The sequence below is a fragment of the Rattus norvegicus genome, chromosome 2, assembly GCF_021556685.1.
Source record: "Rattus norvegicus strain SHRSP/BbbUtx chromosome 2, alternate assembly SHRSP_T2T, whole genome shotgun sequence".
In the NCBI taxonomy this organism is placed as follows: Eukaryota; Metazoa; Chordata; class Mammalia; order Rodentia; family Muridae; genus Rattus; species Rattus norvegicus.
The window spans coordinates 175743532-175766136 of NC_141535.1; the positions used below are offsets into that span (position 1 = coordinate 175743532).

Below are 22605 nucleotides of genomic sequence, written 5' to 3' on the forward strand. Positions count from 1 at the left end.
AAAAAAATGGTGAACTCTAGGGACCTGTATTTTCTGTGAAGAACAGGCCTTTGCTCCTCTAGATCAATCCCGGGTACTGCAAATGGGTGGGTGAGAGCCTGCTCTGGGGCTGGAGAGACAGCTCAGCAGTCAAGGGCACCGGCTGCTCTTGCAGAAAAGACCAGGTTAGGGTGTCAGCATACAGTGGCGCCTCACAACTGCCTGTTTACTCAGGTTTTAGGGAGATCTGATGCCTTTCACAGGTACCAGGCTTGCACAAGTGCAGATACACAAACAGTCAAAACACACATGTACATAAAATAACCTAAAATGTTTTTAAGCTGGTGTAGTAGCACACACATTTAATCAGTTCTGACTGTCACACTTGGACTGTAGGGCACACCTAGCCACACACCTTTAATCCTGGCACCCAGTAGGCAGAGGCAGGCAGAGAGGAGTATGAAGCCAGCCTGATCTATAGAGAGAGTTCCAAGACAGCCAGGGCTACACAGAGAAACCCCATCTTTAAAACACAGAATAGGGGTTAGAAGGTGGCTCAGTGGTTAAGCGCACAGACTACTCTTACAGAGGTCCTGAGTTCAATTCCCAGCAACCACATGGTGGCCCACAGCCATCTCTAATGGGATCCAATGCCCTCTTCTGGTGCGTCTGAAGACAGCTACAGTGTACTCAAATAAAAAATAAATCTTTAAAAAAAAATAGAATATAAAAAATTTGCTTAAAGAAAAGCAATTCTGGGAGGACGGAAGGGGAGCTTTTTGAGGTGTAAATTGAATAAATATGTAAATTAATGAAAGAAAGAAAAGCAATTATGAGTAAGGTGAGGCACAGCACTGGAGAAGCCAAGGGCACAGCAGCCTTGCCAAGAACCACTGGGAGAGCCCACCTTTGCAGGAGATGAGGAATCCTCTTAAGTAAACCACCCCAGTCCTTCCTCCCTCCTGAGTCCTTCCTCCCAAGAAAGCAGCTGAGACATAGGCAAGAGTTGAAAATTTATTTAGAAAAAAGCAACCCCTCACCCAGCCCAGCGAGGCATTTCCGGGGCCCTGCTCTTCCCAATCACGATCCCTTTTCCACTCCAGCTTCCATCACACTATTATGAGGCTGCTACTTGGGTGAGGGGTTCCTCCAGGTACTGCACCAAGGCCTGGGCCTGCAAGGTGAGAGCACGAGTCAGTCCATGCATTGCTTATGCTCAGACAGATCCCAAAACCAGGTTGGCTCCCTACCCCACACTTACCAACCAACCATCCCCAGCCCACCCCCATGGCTCTTTGGCCCACCCCAGACATGAGTGAGGGGCTATGAGGACTCTAGAAAGGGGACATGTAAGGAACACAGTGAACAGGCACAGTGGCTGGGACCAATGCTGGGCTGATACAGTTGTGTGCTATGTAAAGATTGTCTTTGTATTATTCAAATGCAGACCTCTGTGCCAGCAGAGTTGAGTGCAGACTGGACTTTGGTTCATTTGGCTACGTATTTGTATACACTCTCTCTCACCCTCTCATCAGCTTACTAAAGAGCTGATGGTCTACAGCAGAGGCAGGAAGTAGAAGGTGGAACTTCTAGGAAGAGATAGGAATTCTGAGAGTCAGCCCTGAGGAGTCAGCAGCTGGACAAGGATGAAGAAGCAGGTGCCGGGACATGACGAAGATGGACAGGTAATGGGACATGGGATGGGACGTAGGCCAAGCCAGTATTGTTGGGTTAGAACAGTTGAGAATCTGCCCAGCTATAGTGCCCAAAATTTATAATAAAGCTAATTAAAGATTCCATGTCCTTATTCAGAGCAAGGGTGTGCATAGGTAGATCTGGTTCCAGCCCAGGAAGTTTGTAGCATAGGAATGTACTCACCTTGGCCTTGAGCATCCCGAAGCCTACAGTCTCCTTGGCATACATACATAGCAGAAGGTTGGCCACCCTGGTAATGGCTACACGGCCCTCCTGGTGGGAATGACATAATACACTGGGGCACTCTGCTTGACATCCTTGGTTCCTGCCTTCCCCAGGGTTCCTCTGGTCCTAGAGATAGATATTGTCTCCCAAGCTTGGCAGAGCAGGCAGTTCAGACAGGGAACTTTGCCCAGCATTTAAGCTATGGGGGTCTGAAACTGAATTCCAGCCTCAGCAGAGCCATGTCCTAACCAAGTTATCCTGGGGAACCAAGTCTTTGAGAAATTGGGGCTTTCTTCTCTAATGCTGAATTGTCTCAACAGGTGAGGGACCAGGAACAATAGCCCAACTTGTTTGTTGCTCTTGCAGTAGACTTGAGTTCGATTCCCAACAGCAACATTGTGCTGCCAATCATCTAGTTTAGGGGATCCAATGCCTTCTTTCACCCCGAGGGCACTGTGCATGCACATGGTGCTCAATATAACATCCGGGCATAGCAACTTACACATACAGAATAAAATAAACCTTAAAAAGGTAACAACGACCCCCACACACACACAACTTACATGTCTCTTTTCCTACTTTGTAACTGTTCAAAATGGAGATCAATTAAAGTGGATCAACATTTGAAAGTAAAAATAAAATGGCTCATTTATTAAGAGAAGTGATGCTTCACGGAACTTGCTTTAGTGTGTGTGCTAGGCTCTGACTCAAAAACACAAATTGTGTTTCTAGGAATAGATTCTAGAATCCCATACATTCTAAGCTACTGCTCTACCACTGAGCTCCACCATCTGTCCATTAAAATGCATTTCTTATAGCTGGGCTGCAGTGAATGCCTTTGAAGCTTCTGTTCAATGGCACCAGCCCTAGACCCAGCACCCGGTAGGAGTCCAGCAGTGGGTAAGAGGGGTGTAAAGAATGGGCAGCCAGAGAACAGCAGTGCTCTGCACACTATCATTCTTCAGAGGACTGGGAAGCCCACAGGCCTCTTTAGTGCTATCTCCTAATAACTTTTCTCCATTCTATGACACTCCATCCTTACTGATCTTTGTCCTGGCATCACTCTGCCCTAGGTCCTTTGCAACGACTGTTGTCGGAAATACGTGCAACGGCTGGTCGTTGGTGGTGCACGCCTTTAGTCCCAGTACTTGAGAGGCAGAGGCTAGCAGATTTCAGATTTTGAGGTCCCCCTGATTTTACAGACTTCCAGGATAACCAGGGCTGCGTAGAGAAGCCCTGTCTCAAAAAAAAAAAAAACAAAAAAAAAACAAAAAAAAAACCAAAACCAAAAAAGAAAAAGAAAATAAACACTCAAAGAGATCCTGCCTCGGGGCTAGAGAGATGGCTCAGTGGTTAAGAGCACTGACTGCTCTTCCAGAGGTCCTGAGTTCAATTCCCAGCAACCACATGGTGGCTCACAACCATCTGTAATGGGATCCGATGCCCTCTTCTGGTGTGTCTGAAGACAGCTACAGTGTACTCATATAAATAAAATAAATCTTTAAAAAAAAAAAAAAAAGAGCTTATAAAAAAAAAAAAAAAAAGAGATCCTGCCTCAGTCTCTTGTGTACTAGTCTAGAGGAATAAGCCACCATAGCCAGCACTGCTAGAAATATTTTTCCAAAAGATCTCTTCATGGCTCTTACCCTTTCCAATCGTCTTCCAGATCTTTTAACAAATGTCTCCTTTTCGCTGAGATTGACCCTTACATAGGCCTGCACCCTACTCTCACTTCCTTTTTTAATATCTACGTTTTATTTGGCAAGGTGCGACTGTGAACACATGCAAATTCAGTATTCAGAAGGCAGAAGCACAATGATCATTGTAAGTTCGAGGTCAGCCTACTTTACTTCATACCATGCAGTCCATGAGGATAAATTTGAGACTGTCTTCATTAAACGCTTGGTTCCCGTTCCTATCGTATGCGGCCCAGATGTTACTGGCGATGGCCGCGGTGACCCGGGCATCTGTGTCCCCATAACCGGAGTAGGCCAGCAACGATCCCTCATTATTCAGCAGCCTGACAAGAATGGGAAGGATATCAACAAACTCAGGAAGAGTAAAAGGCCTGAGTTCCTATCCCAATTCCAGCTACTTGCGCTTTCAGGAAGCAAGAATCTGTGCTGGATATATCCAGGAACATGCTAATCAACTGTCGATTCCCCTTTCGGAGGAGGCCCTCACGCAGGGTTCCCGAAGCTGCAGTTTGCAACATTAGCCACCTCCCGGCGCAGGGCTCCTTCCCTACCCCTACTGCAGGGATCCGCACGCCGCCCCATTTCAGCGCTCGCTGTTTGGGTTCTTGTTGTTCACTCACAGGGTACTTTGGACTCCTCCAGTGTTGGCTTGGCTTAGCACCTGCGTCAAAGCCTTAGGACGCAGCATGCCTGCGTCTCTTAACCCTGACCTGCTCCCACAAACACTACAGTCGCAGCCTCTTGCCCTCCCTCATCGCTTCCGGTGGCCCGGAAGCCCAGCTACGAGGCACCTGGGAGTTGTAGTCACCGGGCTTATTTACTGAGGCTGTGGTCCAATTCCCGCCCCGCGCGGGGGCCTCTGGGAATCGTAGTTTTTTGTGACCGCTCAAGGAATTCTGGGAACTATAGTTCAGCTTTTCAGTCAGACCATGTGGCTGTGGGGGGGAAAAGAGCGGGAGCGCAAGGACAGTGGCAATGTTGGAAGGACTTTTAACCTCTTCCACGCGAAGGGCGCCTCCGTGCCTACTGGTCAATCGCAATCTAATAATAAATCTCTGTATCTGTTAGGCACATCCTTAGCCATTTTTTAAAGCAATATTGTACGCTAGTCACAATTCTGTAGAGTCTTGCTTTCTTGACACCCAGGGCTCAGAGAAGCCACGTAGGCAAACTCCAGGTCTCTGAAACCGTCCTTAATGGCCCCCTCGGGGCGGTTCCCGGGAGGTCACGACTGTTAGAATCTGCAGAGGTTTTAAGGACGCCCTGAGCCAGGAACGAACCTAGGCCTGGCCGATTCTGCCTTTCAAGAAAACCAAGTTACCTCGGGGAACGGAGATGAGACGGCGACACCGAAAGTCCTTTGTCCAAACGGGACGGAACCGCGGGCGGCCCTGAATCTCCCGCCCTCTGCGCGGGCCGCACTATCCGGCCCGGGCCAGCTGCGCACCCCGCTCGGGCCCGGGCCGCCCCAACTGCAGTGCCCCCCCAGGCCGCCCGGGGCGCTGTGGCTGCAGCTGTCCGGAGGGGGCGGCGGAGCCTTGGGGAGGGGCGGGAGGGGGAGTTGGAGGCTCCGGAGCCGAGCCGGGCCGGGCGGGCCAGGAGGAGGAGGAGGAGGAGGAGGAGCTGGGCGGGCTGGCGGGCGGCCGGGCGGCGGCATGGCGGAGCCGAGTGGGGCTGAGACGAGGCCCCAGATTCGGGTCACCGTCAAGACCCCCAAGGACAAGGAGGAGATCCTGATCTGCGATCAAGCCTCGGTCAAGGAGGTAGTAGGGCTGGCGCGGGAGAGAGGAGGGCGGGAGCAGCGCACTGAGGGGTCAGCGTAGAGAGGAAGACCTAGGGGACGGCCTGGCGCCAGGGACGGGCCCCCGGCCGGGGCGGAACCCAGGGGCATCCAGGCGGGAGAGGCGGGTAGGGGGCGCCCTACCCGGGCTAGTCCGGGGAGTGTGGCGCGGGTAGGGGCCGATTTGGCCGCACTACCAGGGCTGGGGGCGTGGTGGGGGAGCTTGAGGAAGGGACACCTTGCTTGCAGGCTCCAGAAGGATCCTAGGCTTGAGGGGAGTGTGCGCCAGGGTTATTGGTGGAGGTTCCAGGCGCTGAGGTACAGTGAGGCCCGAGCGAGCTGCGGCTATGCTCCCCTGGGAGTGTCTCGTGGTGGTGGTGCTCTCTCTTCTCTCCACAGACTCTCCTTGTCGCAAATCGAAACGGTTGTGTAGTTCAGTTTTCTTTCTGCTCCACCACATTTACTGAGCGCAGTAGGTGCTCAACAAAATAATGTAGAATAAGTGAGGGACTATTGCCTGTCTGTGTCCCCCACTGCTTGAAGCTGCTTCAGAATTGCACATAGGCGGGGCTTAGGATAGGCCATCTGGTTGGAAGAGGGATCTTTGCTTAGCAAGTGCACTGTTTATAGTTAGAGTATGTGTTGTGTTGTTGTGTTTTGGAAGGAGCTGATAGAATCTAAAAAATTTAACTCGCCCCGGTGTAGCCTTTGGTAACACTGCTGCTTTCTCATGCAAGAATTTCAAGTCTCCCGGGAAAAGGTGAATTACAAAACAGCTCTTATTGAAGATGTGTCTGATGTCCAGACTTGAGTTCCTATTTCCCCCGGATGCGTTATTCACTCTCTGATCCTTATCTTTAAAATCCCAGCTCTTGGGAGGCAGAAGCAGGTGGATCTCTCTGAGTTCGAGGTCTATATGAAGCGTTCCAGGACAGCAAGAGCTAGAGACCCTCTAGATAGATGATGAATGGATGGATAGATGGATAGATAGAGATAGATAGATAGATAGATAGATAGATAAAATGAGATGGCAATGATAACTGACACACTAGATTACTCAATAGACCTCAGTAATTCCTAGACGATTTGTTATAATTATGAGGAAGCTGGGAATTAAGAGCAGGGAGAAGACTGAAGAGAGTCAGCCTGAGTCCTAGTTGAAGGAGTTAGGATGGGGAGGGCTGCCCATACTGCTGTGAGAATTGGGTGGTAGGACAGAAGCTGCTGGAGTAGACAGCAGCAGGGGCTTTCTAGGGTTGGAAGACTGCATCGTGGAACTAATCGGACAAAAGCAGATCCATCTCACTGCCCATTCTTGTAGCTAGAGGGGCAGAGTTGAGGGTAGAGTCCTGGCAGTGCAGTGCAGTTAGCCTCCACAGTGATCTCTGCCTCTTGACCACAGTTCAAGGAGGAAATCTCCCGGAGGTTTAAGGCTCAGCAGGATCAGCTGGTCCTGATCTTCGCAGGCAAGATCCTCAAGGATGGAGACACACTGAACCAGCATGGGATCAAGGACGGGCTCACGGTTCATCTAGTCATCAAAACCCCTCAGAAGTAAGTTCAGGGAAGGAGCTGACCTTGCTCCTACTGGGACTTCCTTTCAGATCCTTTCTCACCTGTTCAACTGCCCAGACACTGTCAGCCAGGCCGGGCGCAGATGGATAAGGTCTTACCTCTAGAGGAGCCTGACCAAATACTCCCAGATTGCCTTAAAGAATGTTGATACTGTCACCATCCCTCTCCCCAGGATGTCCCCCTCCCCTGCATCCTGCTAGCCTGGGGTAAGGGTGGAGCAAGGCTGCTCTGGAGGTGGCTTGAGCTGGCAGTCCAAGACTGCCTCATCACTTGTGCTCACTCCAAGGTTTCTCTACTTTTTGTCCTCAGGGCTCAAGATCCAGTGACTACTACTGCTTCCTCCCCATCCACTCCTGACTCTGCCTCAGCACCCTCCACCACGCCTGCCTCACCTGCGGCCCCTGTCCAGCCCTGCAGCTCTGGCAATACTACTTCAGATGCTAGCAGTGGAGGGGGGCCTTCTCCAGTGGCGGCAGAGGGACCCTCAAATGCCACTGCATCAATTCTTTGTAAGGCTTTAGGGAGGAGAGCATAATTTTGTGTTGGCTAGGGGCGTGGGGTGCAATGTTAAAAGAAGAAAAATGGTCCCTGATCCCCTAGTCCTAGTCCTGGGAGTCACTCTTGCAGATGTTGGAGCGTCAGCCAGGCTGGGGTGGGGATGGATGATCAGTTTATGATGGTTTCAGGATTTCAGAGATGGAATCAAGTTCAGGAGGAAAAGGGGAGATAGGGTTGGGGGCGGGGTCCTGGGTAAAGAGGGAGAGGAGAAAGGCTGGCGGTGGGTCTGTTTCTCTCTGTTCAATACTCTGCTTAGCTTGGCTCCTGCCATTATAGAGTGGAGTTGTGGGAGTGACTGGAAGAGGGACATGTGAGAGGAAATTAGGGCCTATCCTGGAGCCTCTGCTGGATGTGGGAAGGGCTTGAGAGAGACTATGACCTCCTCCTTTCCACAGCTGGCTTTGGGGGCATCCTGGGCCTGGGCAGCCTGGGCCTGGGCTCCGCCAACTTTATGGAGCTACAGCAACAGATGCAGCGGCAGCTCATGTCCAATCCTGAGATGCTGTCGCAGATCATGGAGAACCCCCTGGTCCAGGATATGATGTCAAACCCTGACCTGATGCGCCACATGATCATGGCTAACCCCCAGATGCAACAGCTGATGGAGAGGAACCCTGAGATCAGTCACATGCTCAACAACCCGGAGCTCATGAGGCAGGTGGGTCTGAGAGAAGCTTGGAGGAGGGAGGGCTCTGGCGTCGGTCGGCTGCTCTGAGCTCACTGTTTGCCCATCCTCTTGTTCGCTCGGTTGAGCAAGTGAGCAAGTGTGTTTTGAACACTTGGGATAGTTGTGGACAGACACGGGCCAGCAACTCCTTGACCCTAAGGCAAGTGGGACAGATTGTGGGCAATGCTGGACAACTAGTGACGCCCTGGGAACATCTGCTCCGGGGCTTATAGAAGGTCTTCTAGAAATGTCACTAAGCTAAGACCCAGAGGAAGACAGAGGATGAAGCAAGGAAAGAAAAAGACTGTTGGAGGCCAAGGAACCTCAAAAGGAAGGTCCAAACAGTGTTTGACCCAGTAGCTGAGCATGCCTTGTGGAGAAGGACACCCAGTGGAAATCTTTTTCTTTACTTTTGAGACAGGGTGTAGCTGGACTTTTCTACTTTGTGGGTTCTTCTCCCCCCAAACCTTCCATTTCCCCCATACCCCTGTTTTATCCCCTATCACTAGGTAGGGGAGAAAAAAGACTAGAGGGGAGAAAGAAGTAGAGATCCCTAAATTTAATTTTTCTTTCTTTTTGTTTCTTCTTTGCTTGTAGCTGGTCTCTGCTACCTGTGGTTTCTTCTCCCTCCCCCTTTTATCCATTCCTGCATTTCACCCCTTCTCACTAAATAGGAAAGAAAGAAGGATAGAGAAGAGGGAGAGATCTGTGAATATCTTTCTTCTGTGTCTTCTTTGACCACGACCCCCTGAATGACCAACACCCACCCCACCTAGCACTTATAAACCCTCTGAAAACTTCCCAATGTCACACAATGGCAGAAACTGTCTGCAACTGGCAAAACCTTACACCTCTGCTAGAGCAGGAAGCAAATCACAGGCAGCTGCTGAGAAGCAGCCCCATGGCCCCATGCCTGGGATTACAACAAAAACATATTCTTACACTGTTTCTGTTTTTTTGTTGTTCTTGGTTTTTGTTGGTGGTGGTAGTGTTACGTTTTTTGAGAGAGAGTTTCTTCCGCCTACAGAGGACTAGGACTAAAGGTGGGCACCACCACTAGGCTGTTTCTGTGGTTGTTTTGTTTTAAAGAAACCAGGATTCCAGAGTTCTTACTACAACAGGGTCTCTGTCTGTCCTGGAATTCTCTTTATAGACAAGGCTGACCACAACTCACAGAGATCCTCCTGCCTCTGCCTCCTGAGTGATGGGACTAAAGGCATTTACCAGAACACAGGCTAGGGGGTCTTGCCATCAGGGTTGTGGAGACCTGAGTGACAGCAGGCCCTTAGAGTAAGCTATCAGCTCTAAAGAGGAGATCATCTCTCAGGCTGGAGAGATGGCTCAGAGGTTAAGAGCACTGACTGCTCTTCCAGAGGTCCTGAGTTCAATTCCCAGCAACCACATGGTGGCTCACAACCATCTATAATGGGATCTGATGCCTTCTTCTGGTGTACCTGAGACACTACAATATACTCATATGAATAAAATAAATAAATCTTTTAAAAGGAGAGAGAGAGAGAAGAAGAGAGGCCTCATCCTCAGTGTCACAGACAATTCAGGTTGGCTGAAGACCCAGAAGTGGAGGATGTCTAGGCTGAATTCTCTGCCCAGTTTGATTTACCAGTACTAACAGTGTGGTTTGCTGAGACCTGGCCTAGAAACCTGTTTGTATGATTTACTCCTGTGTGTTAGGGGGAAACAGGTCAGTGATCCTCTCTGACCCGTTTTCATATTTACAGTAGGGAGACAGGAACACTTACCTGGTTATTGTGAGAAGGGTGTGACTTCAATTTTACATCATTTAGTTGCTCTCAGTGTCAAGCTTTAGGGATGTCATAAAGCTAGTAAACTGCTTTTTATTCCTCTCCCTTGGACTCCTCTCTCCTCCCCTAATCTGTTCCAGCCTTCTAAGACTCCTTGCTTAGAGGATATACCTAGCCTTTCCGGACTCTGATCAAGAGATCATTTATTATTCAATCACTTATCATCCATTGGATATTTATTGGATCATTGTTACGGAACAGGTTCTAGGCGTTTGGTGGGTTGTACTCAGTGCCTCTTCACACCCCCATTTTCTTGTTTTTAAAGATTTATTTTTTATTATATTTAAGTACACTGTAGCTGTCTTCAGACACACCAGAAGAGGGCATCAGGTCCCATTACAGATGGTTGTGAGCCACCATGTGGTTGCTGGGATTTGAACTCAGGACCTCTGGAAGAGCAGTCAGTGCTCTTAACCACTGAGCCATCTTTACAGCTCCCCCAGTTTCTTATGCTCTCTGACATCTCTGGGGGGTCCCCTGAGCCTGAGAGGTGGAAATTGCTACCTAACTCCATCTGGGAACACTGTCCTTCAGTTCAGAAAAGCCACAGGGAGGCAAGGATCAAGCCCAGATTACAGTGGAGGGAGGGATCTGGTCGGCTGTGCTCCCTGCCACCACTGAGTAGTTCCTGCACTCCTTGTGCAGACTCCCTCCCTCCTCAGGTCCCTTTTCCTAGCTTGGTGTTCCTCTGGTTCCAGGGCCCATCTCATATTTTTCCCTTCACCAGACAATGGAGCTTGCTCGTAACCCAGCCATGATGCAAGAAATGATGCGGAACCAGGACCGGGCCCTCAGCAACCTGGAAAGTGTCCCGGGAGGGTATAATGCCCTCCGCCGCATGTACACGGACATCCAGGAACCCATGTTCACTGCTGCCCGGGAACAGGTGGGGCCAGGAGGCAAGCAACAGAGGGCTGGCTGGGTTCAGGCTTCCCTATTCCCAACCTAGGCGTGCCCCAGTGCTTTCTTACTTGTCCAGTCTCCTGTTGGGCGGGCCTTGGCTTGAAGGCATTTCCAGTAGTGCACAGCCAGGGACAGCCAACTTGATGAGGGTAAAGTATAACAGAGGTCCTTAGGGAAGTAGGTAAGATGGTGTCCAAGGAGCATAGTGAATTGTTCCTGATAAACTCTTGCACCAGAGGCTCAAAGGCTCGGGAGCTGACCTGGGGTCAAAAGCTATAGTGAGTGTGTGTGTGTGTGTGTGATATATATTCATGGTTCACCTGCATCCGAATCACTTGGGGGGACCTATCAATAACAGGGTTCCAGACCCTACTTAGGGCTGCTGGTTGGTTAGTCTCTGCAGGCTTTTGTGTTGTTTGTTTTTGAGATCTCACTATGTAGCCCTGGCTGGCCTGGACCAAACCAGGTTGGTCTCAGAGATCCTCCTGCCTCTGCTTTGAGTAAATGCTCAGTGAGCCCTGTTTTTGTTTTATATTTAAGACAAGGTCTCACTATATAGCCCAGGGCATCCCAGAACATGAAATACGCCCAAGCCGGTTTCCCAATTGTTGAGATGTGGCACCATGGTCAGCAGGATTATGTATGTCAAAAAAAGTTATTTTACATGTGTAGATATTTTGTCTACATATTTAAATGTGCACCATATGTATGCAGTGCCTCTGGAGGCCGGAAGAAAGAGTCAGATCTCTACACTGGAGTTACAGATGGTTCTGAGCCAGCACATGAATGCTGACCAAGAAACTCGGATCCTTAGGAAGAGTAACCATTGCTCTTAACCACTGAGCCATCTTTCCAGCTCCACGGATTGTGCACTTTGAAAAATGCTTTACAAGTGGAGAATATTGTTCCCTTGTGGAGCAACTGCCTAGTGTGTGTGAGACCCAGGGACAACTTCCAGTGCCACTAAAGAGAACAGACCAGCTTTATGAATGTTGGGGGTGATGCCTCCTCTCTGTAGTCCCAGTATTTAGGAGGATCTGAAGTTCAAGGTCAGCCTGAGCTACATGAAATTCTGTCTCCTATTAATGAAGTAGCCCAGCTGGTAGACTGCTTGTCTAACATGCATACAAGGCCCTGGGTTTGAGCCCCTGTAACACTAAACCTTGGCACAGCTGTGTGCTCTGTAATCCTAGAGGCCAAGGTCACAGCCACCTTGAGATATGTGATCCTGTCTGTCTCCAAAACCAAACCAAACTGAAAAGCTGAGAAAGACAACGAGCGCCCCAGCTAATTCTAAGCACAGTAAAACATAAAAAACCCTGGTTTTGCTAAAAGAGCAGAGCACTCGTCACCTACAAACCTGGGTTCATATAGTTCATATATCTTGGCTGGCCATTTTCTAGCAGTGTGATTTCAAGCCATCTCTTGAGTCCCTCCCTTGCTCTCACAGCAGAGGTCATCCATTATAGCTGGTCCTCTCACACTTTTGGTCTCAGGACCCAATTATACTCTAAAAATTATAGGGCATAAGCTGAACTGGGAGCATACACCTGTGACCCCAGCTCTGGGACAGAGGCAGCAGAGGTGTGAGCTAGTCTGCTCTACAGACAGCTTCCAGGTGAGATGCCGTCCCACTGCACACTCCCAGGAAAAGGCACATGCACTCCTGGAATCCTGTTACTCCAGACATAGAAGCAGGAGGATTAAAAGTTCAAGGCTAGCCTGGGCTATATGAAACTGAAAAACAGACATACAATAGTTATAGAGGGCCCTATATAAGTTTCTACTCTTTCAGGGGGTCAAAGGACCACATTTTTGAGAACTGCTATAGTGGAGGGATATATGAGAATCCATGTGCCAGGCATATAGTAGGTGCTCAATAAATGGCCAGGGCAGTCAACTCTGGCAGTTCAGGGAAGGACTGAACCTGAGGGGCACCAGGAAAAACAGAGCTAGCTAAGAACTAGAAGGGTGGACACACTAGACCGACTACGGGAATGTGAGATTCGAAATGGCAGTAAAGATTAACACTGTGGTGGGTGATGCCAGCTGGTTATCTAAACGGACATCTGTTGAAGTCAAGGAGCCACAGCTCAGAAGGTGATTGGTTAGCTGAGATCCTGTGACCCGCTCTGAAGAACAGGATAGGTGGGCGGGGCTAAGCTGCTCAGCTGTTTCCCTTTTGCTTCAAGTCTAAAGTGAGCTTCTAAAACTGAGCAAGTGAAGGCGGGTCCAGAACTGCTTGGCACACATGGTCCCCTGGGCAAACAGTCCCGGGATAGAGCTCTGTCCTGGTTGTTGGAGGGACGGAGAGAAGAGGTTTGGTGTTACCTTTGGGCAACATGGCATCTGACGAGGTACAGTCCTGAGTAGTCTTTGGGAGTGTGGAGATAGATTGGGGCATCCATCCGAAGGACAGGATGGAGAGAGCCTAAAGGGAATTCTTTTTTTTTTTGGTTCTTTTTTTCGGAGCTGGGGACCGAACCCAGGGCCTTGCTCTTCCTAGGCAAGTGCTCTACCACTGAGCTAAATCCCCAACCCCTAAAGGGAATTCTTATCCACAGCTGTGCTCCCCTGGGTACCATCATGGCATGCATGGACGGCTTAGGTGGCTCTCAGGGGACCATGGGATGAGAAGGAGAGTTTTAGGGGTTAGGATTAGGCTGAGGTGGCAGGGCAAGAGGAAACTGGGACAGATCGGGGTCAAATGAGAGCCAGGTCTGAGACTCCACGCCCACAAAGCTAGCCATTCCTGAGCACCTACTAGTGTCAGGGCTGAGGGTAGAAAGGTGAGTCCGACATTGCCCGTGCCCTTTACCTACTCCAAGAGCTAAAATACCTCATTATGGAAGGAAAAAATGCATATGAACATCTGTGGGTTACAGGAGAAGGCAGGTTTCCTGAGGACTTTGGCTGCCAGTCACTAGTGTCAGCCAGCTGCCCTCTGCAGGGTCGGATGAGGGGGGAGCTAGTCCTTGAGAACAGAGAATACTTAAGGATGTTTGGTGCCCTGTCTCTCCTTTCCCTGGGGAGGGGAGGCTTTTAGAGAGTAGTGAGCAGAGAGGGAGCCTCTTCCTTGTCCCTCATTTGTTACAGTCCTTAACCCAAAACCTTTCCCTCCTCCCAGTTTGGCAACAATCCCTTCTCTTCCCTGGCCGGGAACTCCGACAACTCATCCTCCCAACCTCTTCGGACTGAGAATCGAGAGCCCCTCCCTAACCCCTGGAGCCCCTCGCCCCCCACCTCCCAGGCCCCCGGGTCCGGTGGGGAGGGCACCGGAGGATCGGGGACCAGCCAGGTGCACCCGACAGTCTCGAACCCCTTTGGGATCAATGCGGCTAGCCTGGGGTCAGGTATGTCCTAGGGTGGAAGGAGCTTAGTGGGGTCACAGCAGGGCAGCCCTTCTGCCCAAGAACTGTGGGCACTGCTCCAGTGTATTGAAAACAGGTGAGATGGAACTAAAGTTACAGAAGGGCTCAGCAGCCTGGGGTGATGGCCCTGCCCTTCACTGGAAGATTTGTTTTGACCATGTTCATGTCCCTGGTAGAGATCTAAGTAATGGCTCATGAGTAAACGAGGCCACACCTCCCAGCTCCGTAAACATGTCTGATACCATCCATCCAGTGTAAATGGGTCAAAGTGGGCGATGAGGATTGGGGGGAGGGGCTTTGGACGAATCAGGACACACCCAGAGTTGGCAGCTGTGATGTCAGAAGAGAAAGCTGTGCAGGGCAAATACAGGTTACATACTGCTAAGCCCAGGGAATTCTCTGGACTGTGGCAGGACAATGTGACAGGCTCTTGTTCCCTGATTTCCCTGTACTCTGGAAGGTATTTTAATTGGGAAAGTCCTTCCCCCTTAACTTGCTTCAATTTCCTTATTTCCTAAGTGGGAACCAGCTCTTGATCTGTGGCTTAAACACAATTTCTAAGTGTTGGGGTGTCTGGGCCATCTCCAGGAGAGGGGAGAACCCAACGGGAGCAGCTCCATGTCTCCTGTCCAGGCATCTGCTACTAAGGCAGGTTTAAAAGCCATGGCTTTCCACAGCGTTTAGCTCTTTCCAGCTCACACTGGTCTGAGATCATTGCAGGCACAGTCCAAAGGGACATAACTCAGACTTGGTTTCTAGCCAGTTAGCCCTTAGCCAAATTGATGGGACAAGTCCAGGATAAAGCAGTGTAAGCTAACTTCAGAGTAAGAAGCACTTGGCCCCACATCATGGTGCTTGGTATTTGACCACGGCCTCTCCGTTTTCTGACCACTCAGTGTCTGAAGTGAGGTAGATCGAGTGAGGCGTCTAGTTTCCATTTGGACCCCTTTCTTCCTGTTTTGTCTCTGCCTCTTCATTCTAGGGATGTTCAACAGCCCAGAAATGCAGGCGCTGCTCCAGCAGATTTCTGAAAACCCCCAGCTGATGCAGAATGTCATCTCGGCCCCTTACATGCGCACCATGATGCAGACGCTTGCCCAGAACCCTGACTTTGCTGCTCAGGTATGAAACTGCTAGAGGAGGTGCTCCTGGGGAATGGGGTCCCAAGGGAGCAGTTTGCACTGGCACTGAAGTCCTCAGGCCAGGCTGCCTAGGGTCCAACTCCAAGTCCTGCTCCTTCCCAGCTATGTGAGCTAAGCAAGCTGTCTAACCTCCCCATCTCTGCAAATGGCGGCAGCCACAGCTCCTTTCCTGCTGAGATGGAGGATTGCAGGAGCTGGAGCACAGCGTGGCACAGGGCACACCCTGTAGACTTAAAGGGGTAGTTCAGGTGACTATCAGATGCGGGTGACTCCTGCTGCGTTTTCTTGCTCAGTACACAGGCCCATTTTTTTTTTTTTTTTCCGGAGCTGAGGACCGAACCCAGGGCCTTGCGCTTGCTAGGCAAGCGCTCTACCACTGAGCTAAATCCCCAACCCCCCACAGGCCCATTTTTGTCACTATCCCATGTGGGTTTTGTGGAGTCCTTTGAGATCCCCTGCAGTAGTGGGAGTGCTGAAGAAGGTGTGGGGGCTTCTCAGGGTGGATGACCCAGGCCTCCCCTGCCCACTTCACTCTTGTAGATGATGGTGAATGTACCGCTGTTTGCAGGGAATCCACAACTCCAGGAGCAGCTGCGCCTGCAGCTCCCTGTATTTCTGCAGCAGGTGAGTGAGGGGCACAAAGGGGACCTGGAAGCCCCATGGCTTCCAGTTGCCATCTTTGTTTGTCTCCCAACAGATGCAGAACCCAGAGTCTCTCTCCATCCTCACCAACCCACGGGCCATGCAAGCCTTGCTGCAGATCCAGCAGGGGCTGCAGACCCTCCAGACTGAAGCCCCTGGGCTAGTACCCAGGTAAGGAGTGTTGGTGGGCATGTTTCTCTTTCTCTCTTTTAACACACACACATACACACACACACACACACACACACACACACACACACACACACACCATTGTACCTTGGGCTGCTTTCCTGCTTTCCTGTTTTGTTTTTCCTTCTGGATCTCACATTTCCATTCTTTTCCTTTTTCTTTCAGACCAAGTCTCCCTTTCATAGCCCAGGCTAGCCTCAAGCTTGTGATACTCTTCTCTCAACCTCCCAAGTGCCCAGATTACAAACTTTACCTTCCACATCCTCCCACCGTGTTCTGCACTGCCGTCTCCTAACTCTTGTTCCTTTCCTTCCTCCAGCCTTGGCTCCTTTGGGACACCCCGGACCTCGGTACCTTTGGCAGGCAGCAACTCTGGATCTGCAGCCGAGGCCCCCACTGCTTCCCCAGGCACACCAGCCACAACTCCTCCCAGTGCGGGTTCCAATACCCAGCAGCAACTCATGCAGCAGATGATCCAACTTTTGTCTGGAAGTGGGAACTCACAGGTACACAGGGCAGCGACATACCGAGCAGCGGCAAGGGTGGTGTTGCAGGACCGGGGGCAGCACAGGCCTCACGGGAGACAGACCTTGCTTTAAGGCCTGGGCTTTGGGCAAGTGTCCCCAAGTGGGGTTTCTACAGATTCAAGACAGGGTTTCTCTGTGTAGCCCAGGCTGTCCTGGAACTCCCTCTGCTAGCCTCAAACTCAGAGATCCACCTGCCTCTTCCTCCTGGGTGCTGGACTTAAAGGAATGTGCCACCACAGCTGAGTGGTTTGCATAGCTTTAAAGTAGGGTAAGAATACTGGCAGCATCAGCTCATTCAGTTCAACAGCTCCGGAGACTGCACACCGTCAGTATGGCACTGATGGGGAAAGCCAAGGGCAAACAGGTGAGCTGGCTGCTCACTCGCATAGCTAGTGGGTGGTGAAAAGAGAAGGTAGGTAGGCACACAGGGGACTTGCATCTCTGACCTCTGCCTCTGTGACTCCTCTGGAAACTTCTGGACTATTCTACAAACTCTCGTGTAAAATTCTAGGAGGGCTGAGCCAGGTTGATCTCCAAGGCTCATCCAGAACAAATTCTGTGATGGAGAAACAGCAGTGAGGCACGGAGAAGGGCTCTGACACTGTAGGGCCTGTGAGGCCCTAGGCAAGGTCACACTTCCCTTTATCCCTGGTCAGGTAGGCGGTGAGCACTGGCCTTCCTCTTGCTCATGATCAAGCCTGGCGCTTCCCAAATACCTCACAGGAAAGCATTCCCAAGAGATATTTATAGGAGGATGTGGGAAAGAAAAGGCTTACGTTCTGTTAATTCTATTCCTGGTGGGTTAAAAAAAAAAAATCACACATGTTCTTTCTCTCCTGGGACTCTCCTCTGACCTTTCTATGGCAGAATGTGTGAAGCCTGTGTTTAGCAGACATCCTGTCTGACTGTTGACTGCTCTGGGCTGTATGTTTGCACTTGGATATGTCCGTGCTACATACCTAGCCCAGCATTAGAATTTTAAATTTTTTTATTTCTTAGTTTCTTTTTTTCCAATTTATTTATTTTATGTATTTGAATATACTGTAGCTGTCTTCAGACACACCAGAAGAGGGCATCAGATCTCATTACAGATGGTTGTGAGCCACCATGTGGTTGCTAGGGAATTGAACTCAGAGCCTCTGAAAGAGCAGTAGTGCTCCTAACCGCTGAGCCATCTCTCCAGTCCTATTTCTTAGTTTCTTGAGACAGGTTTTTCTGTATAATAGCTCTGGTTGTCCTGGAACTCAATTTGTAGACCAGGCTAGCCTTGAAGTCAGAGATCTGCCTGCTCCTACCTTCCGAGTGTTGAGTGTGTGGCGCCATGCCCAGCCTCTCAGACTTTATTTTTATTTTGCCTGCATGTGTGTCTGGATACGAAGTGTGTGCCCCCAGAGGCCAAAAGAGGAATCAGATCCCTGGAAACCAGAGTTACAGACAGTTGTGAGCCTCCATGTAGATGCTAGGAGTCAAACCCAGGGGCCTCTAGAAGAGTAACCAGTGCTCTTAACCAAATCTCCATCCTAGCATTGGTCTTTTGGAGCATCTGTTAACATCTGGAAAGCATTTGGGAACAAGCTGCCACAGGCTGACCAGGGACTTGGAAGGTTTAATGAGCATGTTGTCTGTCTGACTGCTGCAGTTGTCTACTGACGGGAAGTAGGTTCCCGTCCTTCATCCGCAGTTCACTTCTCCTCACTCCGAGCACAGGGCCCAGGGTGGGGGGACAGGCAGGATGACACATAAGAGGATTGAAGGATCATCCTTGATTATGGGGTGTTAGGGACCTACTAGTATTATATAAACACTCAAATTCAAACTGTCCCTGTAGGAACCAGGCAGTGTTCATGCCTGTAATCCCAGCACTCAGAAGGGTCAGGTAGGAGAATTGCAAGTTCTATGCTAGCCTGGGCTACATAGCAAAACATTCTCAAAACGGAAGGAAGGAAGGAAGGAAGGAAGGGGCTAGCTCTAGAATGGGTCCATGCTCACTTACCACATCATGCCTCTTCCTCCTCCTCCTCATCCTCCAGGTTCCAGTGCCAGAAGTGAGATTTCAACAGCAGCTGGAGCAGCTCAACTCCATGGGCTTTGTCAACCGTGAGGCCAACCTACAAGCCCTGATCGCCACAGGAGGGGACATCAATGCGGCTATTGAGAGACTCCTGGGATCCCAGCTCTCCTGACCCCTTGGCTTGTGCCTCTTTTGTTCCCCACCTCTCAGTGCCAGCCTTTGGCTCCTGTCAAGCCCTACCTTCTATAGTCTGTCTTCTTTGATCCCTACGAAAAGCAGGGTGACTGCCGAGGCCTGTGCCCAACCCATAGCTCTGTCCAAGGATTTTGATTTGTTGTTGTCTCATGAAATCTCTCCTGGTCCTCTTGGAGCAGAGCTATCTAGTGTGCACAGTGTATCAGTTGGCCACACCTCCTTGCCCGAAAGCACCTTGGCAGCGGGACTGAGAGGAGGACCCAGTCTGGCTAATCGGAAGTCTTCCATCGGTACCACTAGAGTTTAGCTTGCCTTACATGTACTCCTCTTCTCCTGCCCTCACCTCAGCCCAACCGGTGTTTGAATTTCACTCTTTGGCCAGGCTCTGGTGACACTGTGGTTTTCTCTCTCTACACCTATACTGATTCGACCAGCACTTTTTCATGGGCTTTGTGACTCTGAGGCAGGGAAAAAGATACCTATCCTTCTGTCCAAAGGGAGCAGTGAGTCAGCACTCTGGGCAGGATTATCAAGATCAAACAGGACCAGTGGGGCCCGGTGCTGAAGAGCAACACCTGAGAGTCCTTGGAAGCAGGGACTCAGGGGACAGCCTGAGCGGGTTCAGAAGTCAGTCTAGAGACACCCACAGATTTCACGGTGGAGAAGGCAGGCTCAGGCCTGACGGAAGAAGAGAGACTAATGAACTGTGAACTGAAGAGAGGAGCTCAACAAAACTGACCAGGAATCAGACTGGCTCCGCTGTTTCCAAATATCATGCCCTCACACACACTGCATGAGCCCAGCCTTCAGGCTCCACTCCAGACCCGATGGGGTTCTCAGCTCTGTAGGACATCTGTATAAGTGAATACATGCAGGCTGGGGAGGTTGTTCCTCGTTGATTTGTGTTTCACAACTTTGTCAACAGAGGGAGCTGGGACCCTTGGTCTCCGGATCTGGGGTAACCAGAAAGCATATTGGGTAATTCTTCTAGTGGTAATGGCTCCAACTGGTACCCGGCCACCTCGGTGAAAGAATAGTGAGGTTTCTCTCCCAGAGTTCCTGCCTTTCAGTTCCTCGCTGGTTCCCTTTAGGCCACAAAGTTCTATTTGAGGAGAAGTAGAAAGGCAGATGCCTTTGGTATGGAATTGGGCTTTGCTCAACTAGAGTACTGAGGAAGCCCTCACCACATTCTCTCTGCCCTACGGTCCAGGTACTTGGAGGACCCCTGGCTGAGAGGCGGAGGTGAGAAAAGGCATCCTGCTTGGTCCCAAGCAGTTCAGACATGCCTTCCTCTTCCCCTCCCAACACCCACCCTGGCCCTTGTAAATAAATAATGTGGTTTTTGTGAGATTATATTGGTGTTTGTTTTCTGAGGGAGGAATCATGCTGAAGACACACCACTGTCTGTCTGGAATTGGGCTTGGGTTTGATGTTCTAAGAGGATGTCACTGAAATCCAAGCTTTAATAAAGAACAGAAGTAATAGAACTTGATCTCAATCACTATAAAGTTTTCTGGAACAACATTTTTGGAAATAAATGTACTGCGATGTGCTAGGCACAGTGGCATATGCTTTACACACAGCACTTAGTAGGCTGAGGCAGGTGGACCTCTGACTTCAAGGCCAGCCTGGTCTACGTAAGAGAGTTCAAGGGCGGCCAGGGCTTCATAGGAGAGACCCTGTCTGCCAGCAAATAAAAAATGGTAGAGGGGTTGGAGAGTTGACTCAGTAGTTTAGAGCATTTTTTTATCCTGATTTAATGTGTATGAGTGTTTTTGCCTGGATGTATATGTGTTGTGTGCATGTTTAATACCTAAAGAGGCCAGAGGAGGGAACTGGATTCTCTGAAACTGGAGTTGGGTGCTGGAACTCCTGGGTCTTCTGGTACTCGTTAGTACCACTGAGCTGTCTCTCTAGCCCAAGGCTTGTTCCTCTCCTTGAGAACCTGGGTTCAATTCCAAGTACTCACATAATGGGCTCACAATCATCTGTAAGTCCAGTCCCAGAAAACACTATGCTCTGGCCTTGGTAGGTACCAGGCATGCACGTGATGTACATACATACATGCAGGCAACACACATACACACTTTTTTTTTTTTTTTTTTTTTTTTTTGGAGACAGGGTCTCTGTATGTAGCCCTGGCTATCCTAAACTCTTTAGGCCAGGATCTTCTCCAGTTTACATAGATCCACAAGCCTTACCTCGAACTCTGTACATAAAGTAGGCTGGCCTCAAACTCACAGAGATCCACCCGTCTCTGCCTCCAGAGACCTGGAATTAAGGAATGCACCACTACACCTGGCTAAAATAATTTTTTTAAAACATGATGGATTGGAAGCTGGAGAGATGGTTCAGTGGTTAAGACCCATTTACTGGCTGCTCCTGAAGAGGACTAGGGTTCAGTTCCCATCGCCCATATGGCAGGTCACAATAGTATGCAACTCCAGTTACAGGGGATCTAACGCTCCCTTCTGACATCTGTAGACACCAGGCACACATGCAAATACTCAGACACAGAAAATTTTAAATAATAAAATAAAGCTTTTATAAGTAAATTAATACCAAGCCTGGAGGCAGGCAAGCTCTTGGGCAGTTGAGGCAAGAAGACTGCAGTGCATTCGAGTCCAGACTGGGCTATGTGATGAGACCTTGTACTAAAAAACAGCAGGCAAGGCTGAGTGGTGGTGGCACCATGCACTTTTAATCCCAGCAGTCAGGAGGAAGAGGCAGGCAGAACTCTAATGAGTTCAAGGCTAGCATGGTCTACAGCATGAATTCCAAGATACAAAGAAACCGTGCTTTGGGCTGGAGAGATGACTCAGCAGTTAAGAGCACTAACTACTCTTCCAGAGGTCCTGAGTTAAATTCCCAGCAACCACATGGTGGCTCACAACCATCTGTAATGAGATCTGATGCCCTCTTCTGGTGTGTCTGAAGACAGCTACAAGTGTACTTATATAATGAATAAATCTTAAAAAAAAAAAAAAAAGAAACCGTGTTTTGAAAACCAAGGAGAAAAAAAAAAGGGGGGGGGGAAGGGCTTTTCAGAGTTGGAAATGTAGATCAGTGTTAGAATGCTTGTCTGGCCTTCGGTGAGATCCCAGCAATGCAAAATAATTAAATAATTCTTGTCACAGACAACCCGTAAATGTAATTATTTGGAGGGTTTCTACCCTACCCCCACCCCTCACCCCTACGCGCCCTTATTCCCAAATAACTGCTGGGCATCTCTACAACAATTCTAGCTCCTGGATAAAGACACAGACACCTGGCATATTTACTAACAAGCTGCAAACCTAAGCTGGGCAGGTTCTGAGCTGTTCTAACCCGACTGGGCTGCTCATACCCAGACAAAGGTCCGTTACTTACCCTCTTGGTCTTGCCCTGGCTCACTCTGGTCCATGTGTGTCCTCATGGCTGCCCTCTCATCGTGACCTCATAGTGAATCCTCCTGGTCCTTCACATGGCCTCACTCACTACCTTCTCAAATTCCTCTGGTCTCTTCCCTCTGGGACCACCCACACTGGAATCGGAAGTCCCACCCTAAGTGCCCAGCTAATTGGCTGATCAGTTCTTTGTTAACCAATTTGGGGTGACAGAAAAGTTTTTGCATAAGAGGTTGAGCC

At 49.9% G+C, this 22605-nt stretch overlaps 2 protein-coding genes across 10 annotated transcripts; one reads left to right on the top strand and one right to left on the bottom strand.

Moving 5' to 3' along the window:
* Window positions 1-975: 975 nt before the first annotated feature.
* Window positions 976-4344, bottom strand: Lamtor2 (late endosomal/lysosomal adaptor, MAPK and MTOR activator 2). Of its 3 annotated transcripts, none has more exon segments than NM_001439860.1 (4): window positions 976-1153; window positions 1858-1944; window positions 3757-3919; window positions 4217-4344. In NM_001439860.1, coding segments are annotated over 4 exon segments (375 nt in total). In that variant the 5' UTR covers window positions 4285-4344; the 3' UTR covers window positions 976-1096.
* Window positions 4345-5156: 812 nt separating this feature from the next.
* Ubqln4 (ubiquilin 4) lies at window positions 5157-20332 on the top strand. 7 transcript variants are annotated; one of them, NM_001107688.1, is given in 11 exon segments: window positions 5157-5359; window positions 6779-6930; window positions 7261-7460; window positions 7905-8167; window positions 10727-10885; window positions 14030-14255; window positions 15256-15395; window positions 15956-16039; window positions 16113-16228; window positions 16566-16752; window positions 18804-20331. In NM_001107688.1, coding segments are annotated over 11 exon segments (1788 nt in total). In that variant the 5' UTR covers window positions 5157-5251; the 3' UTR covers window positions 18957-20331.
* The last annotated feature ends 2273 nt before the right edge of the window (window positions 20333-22605 follow it).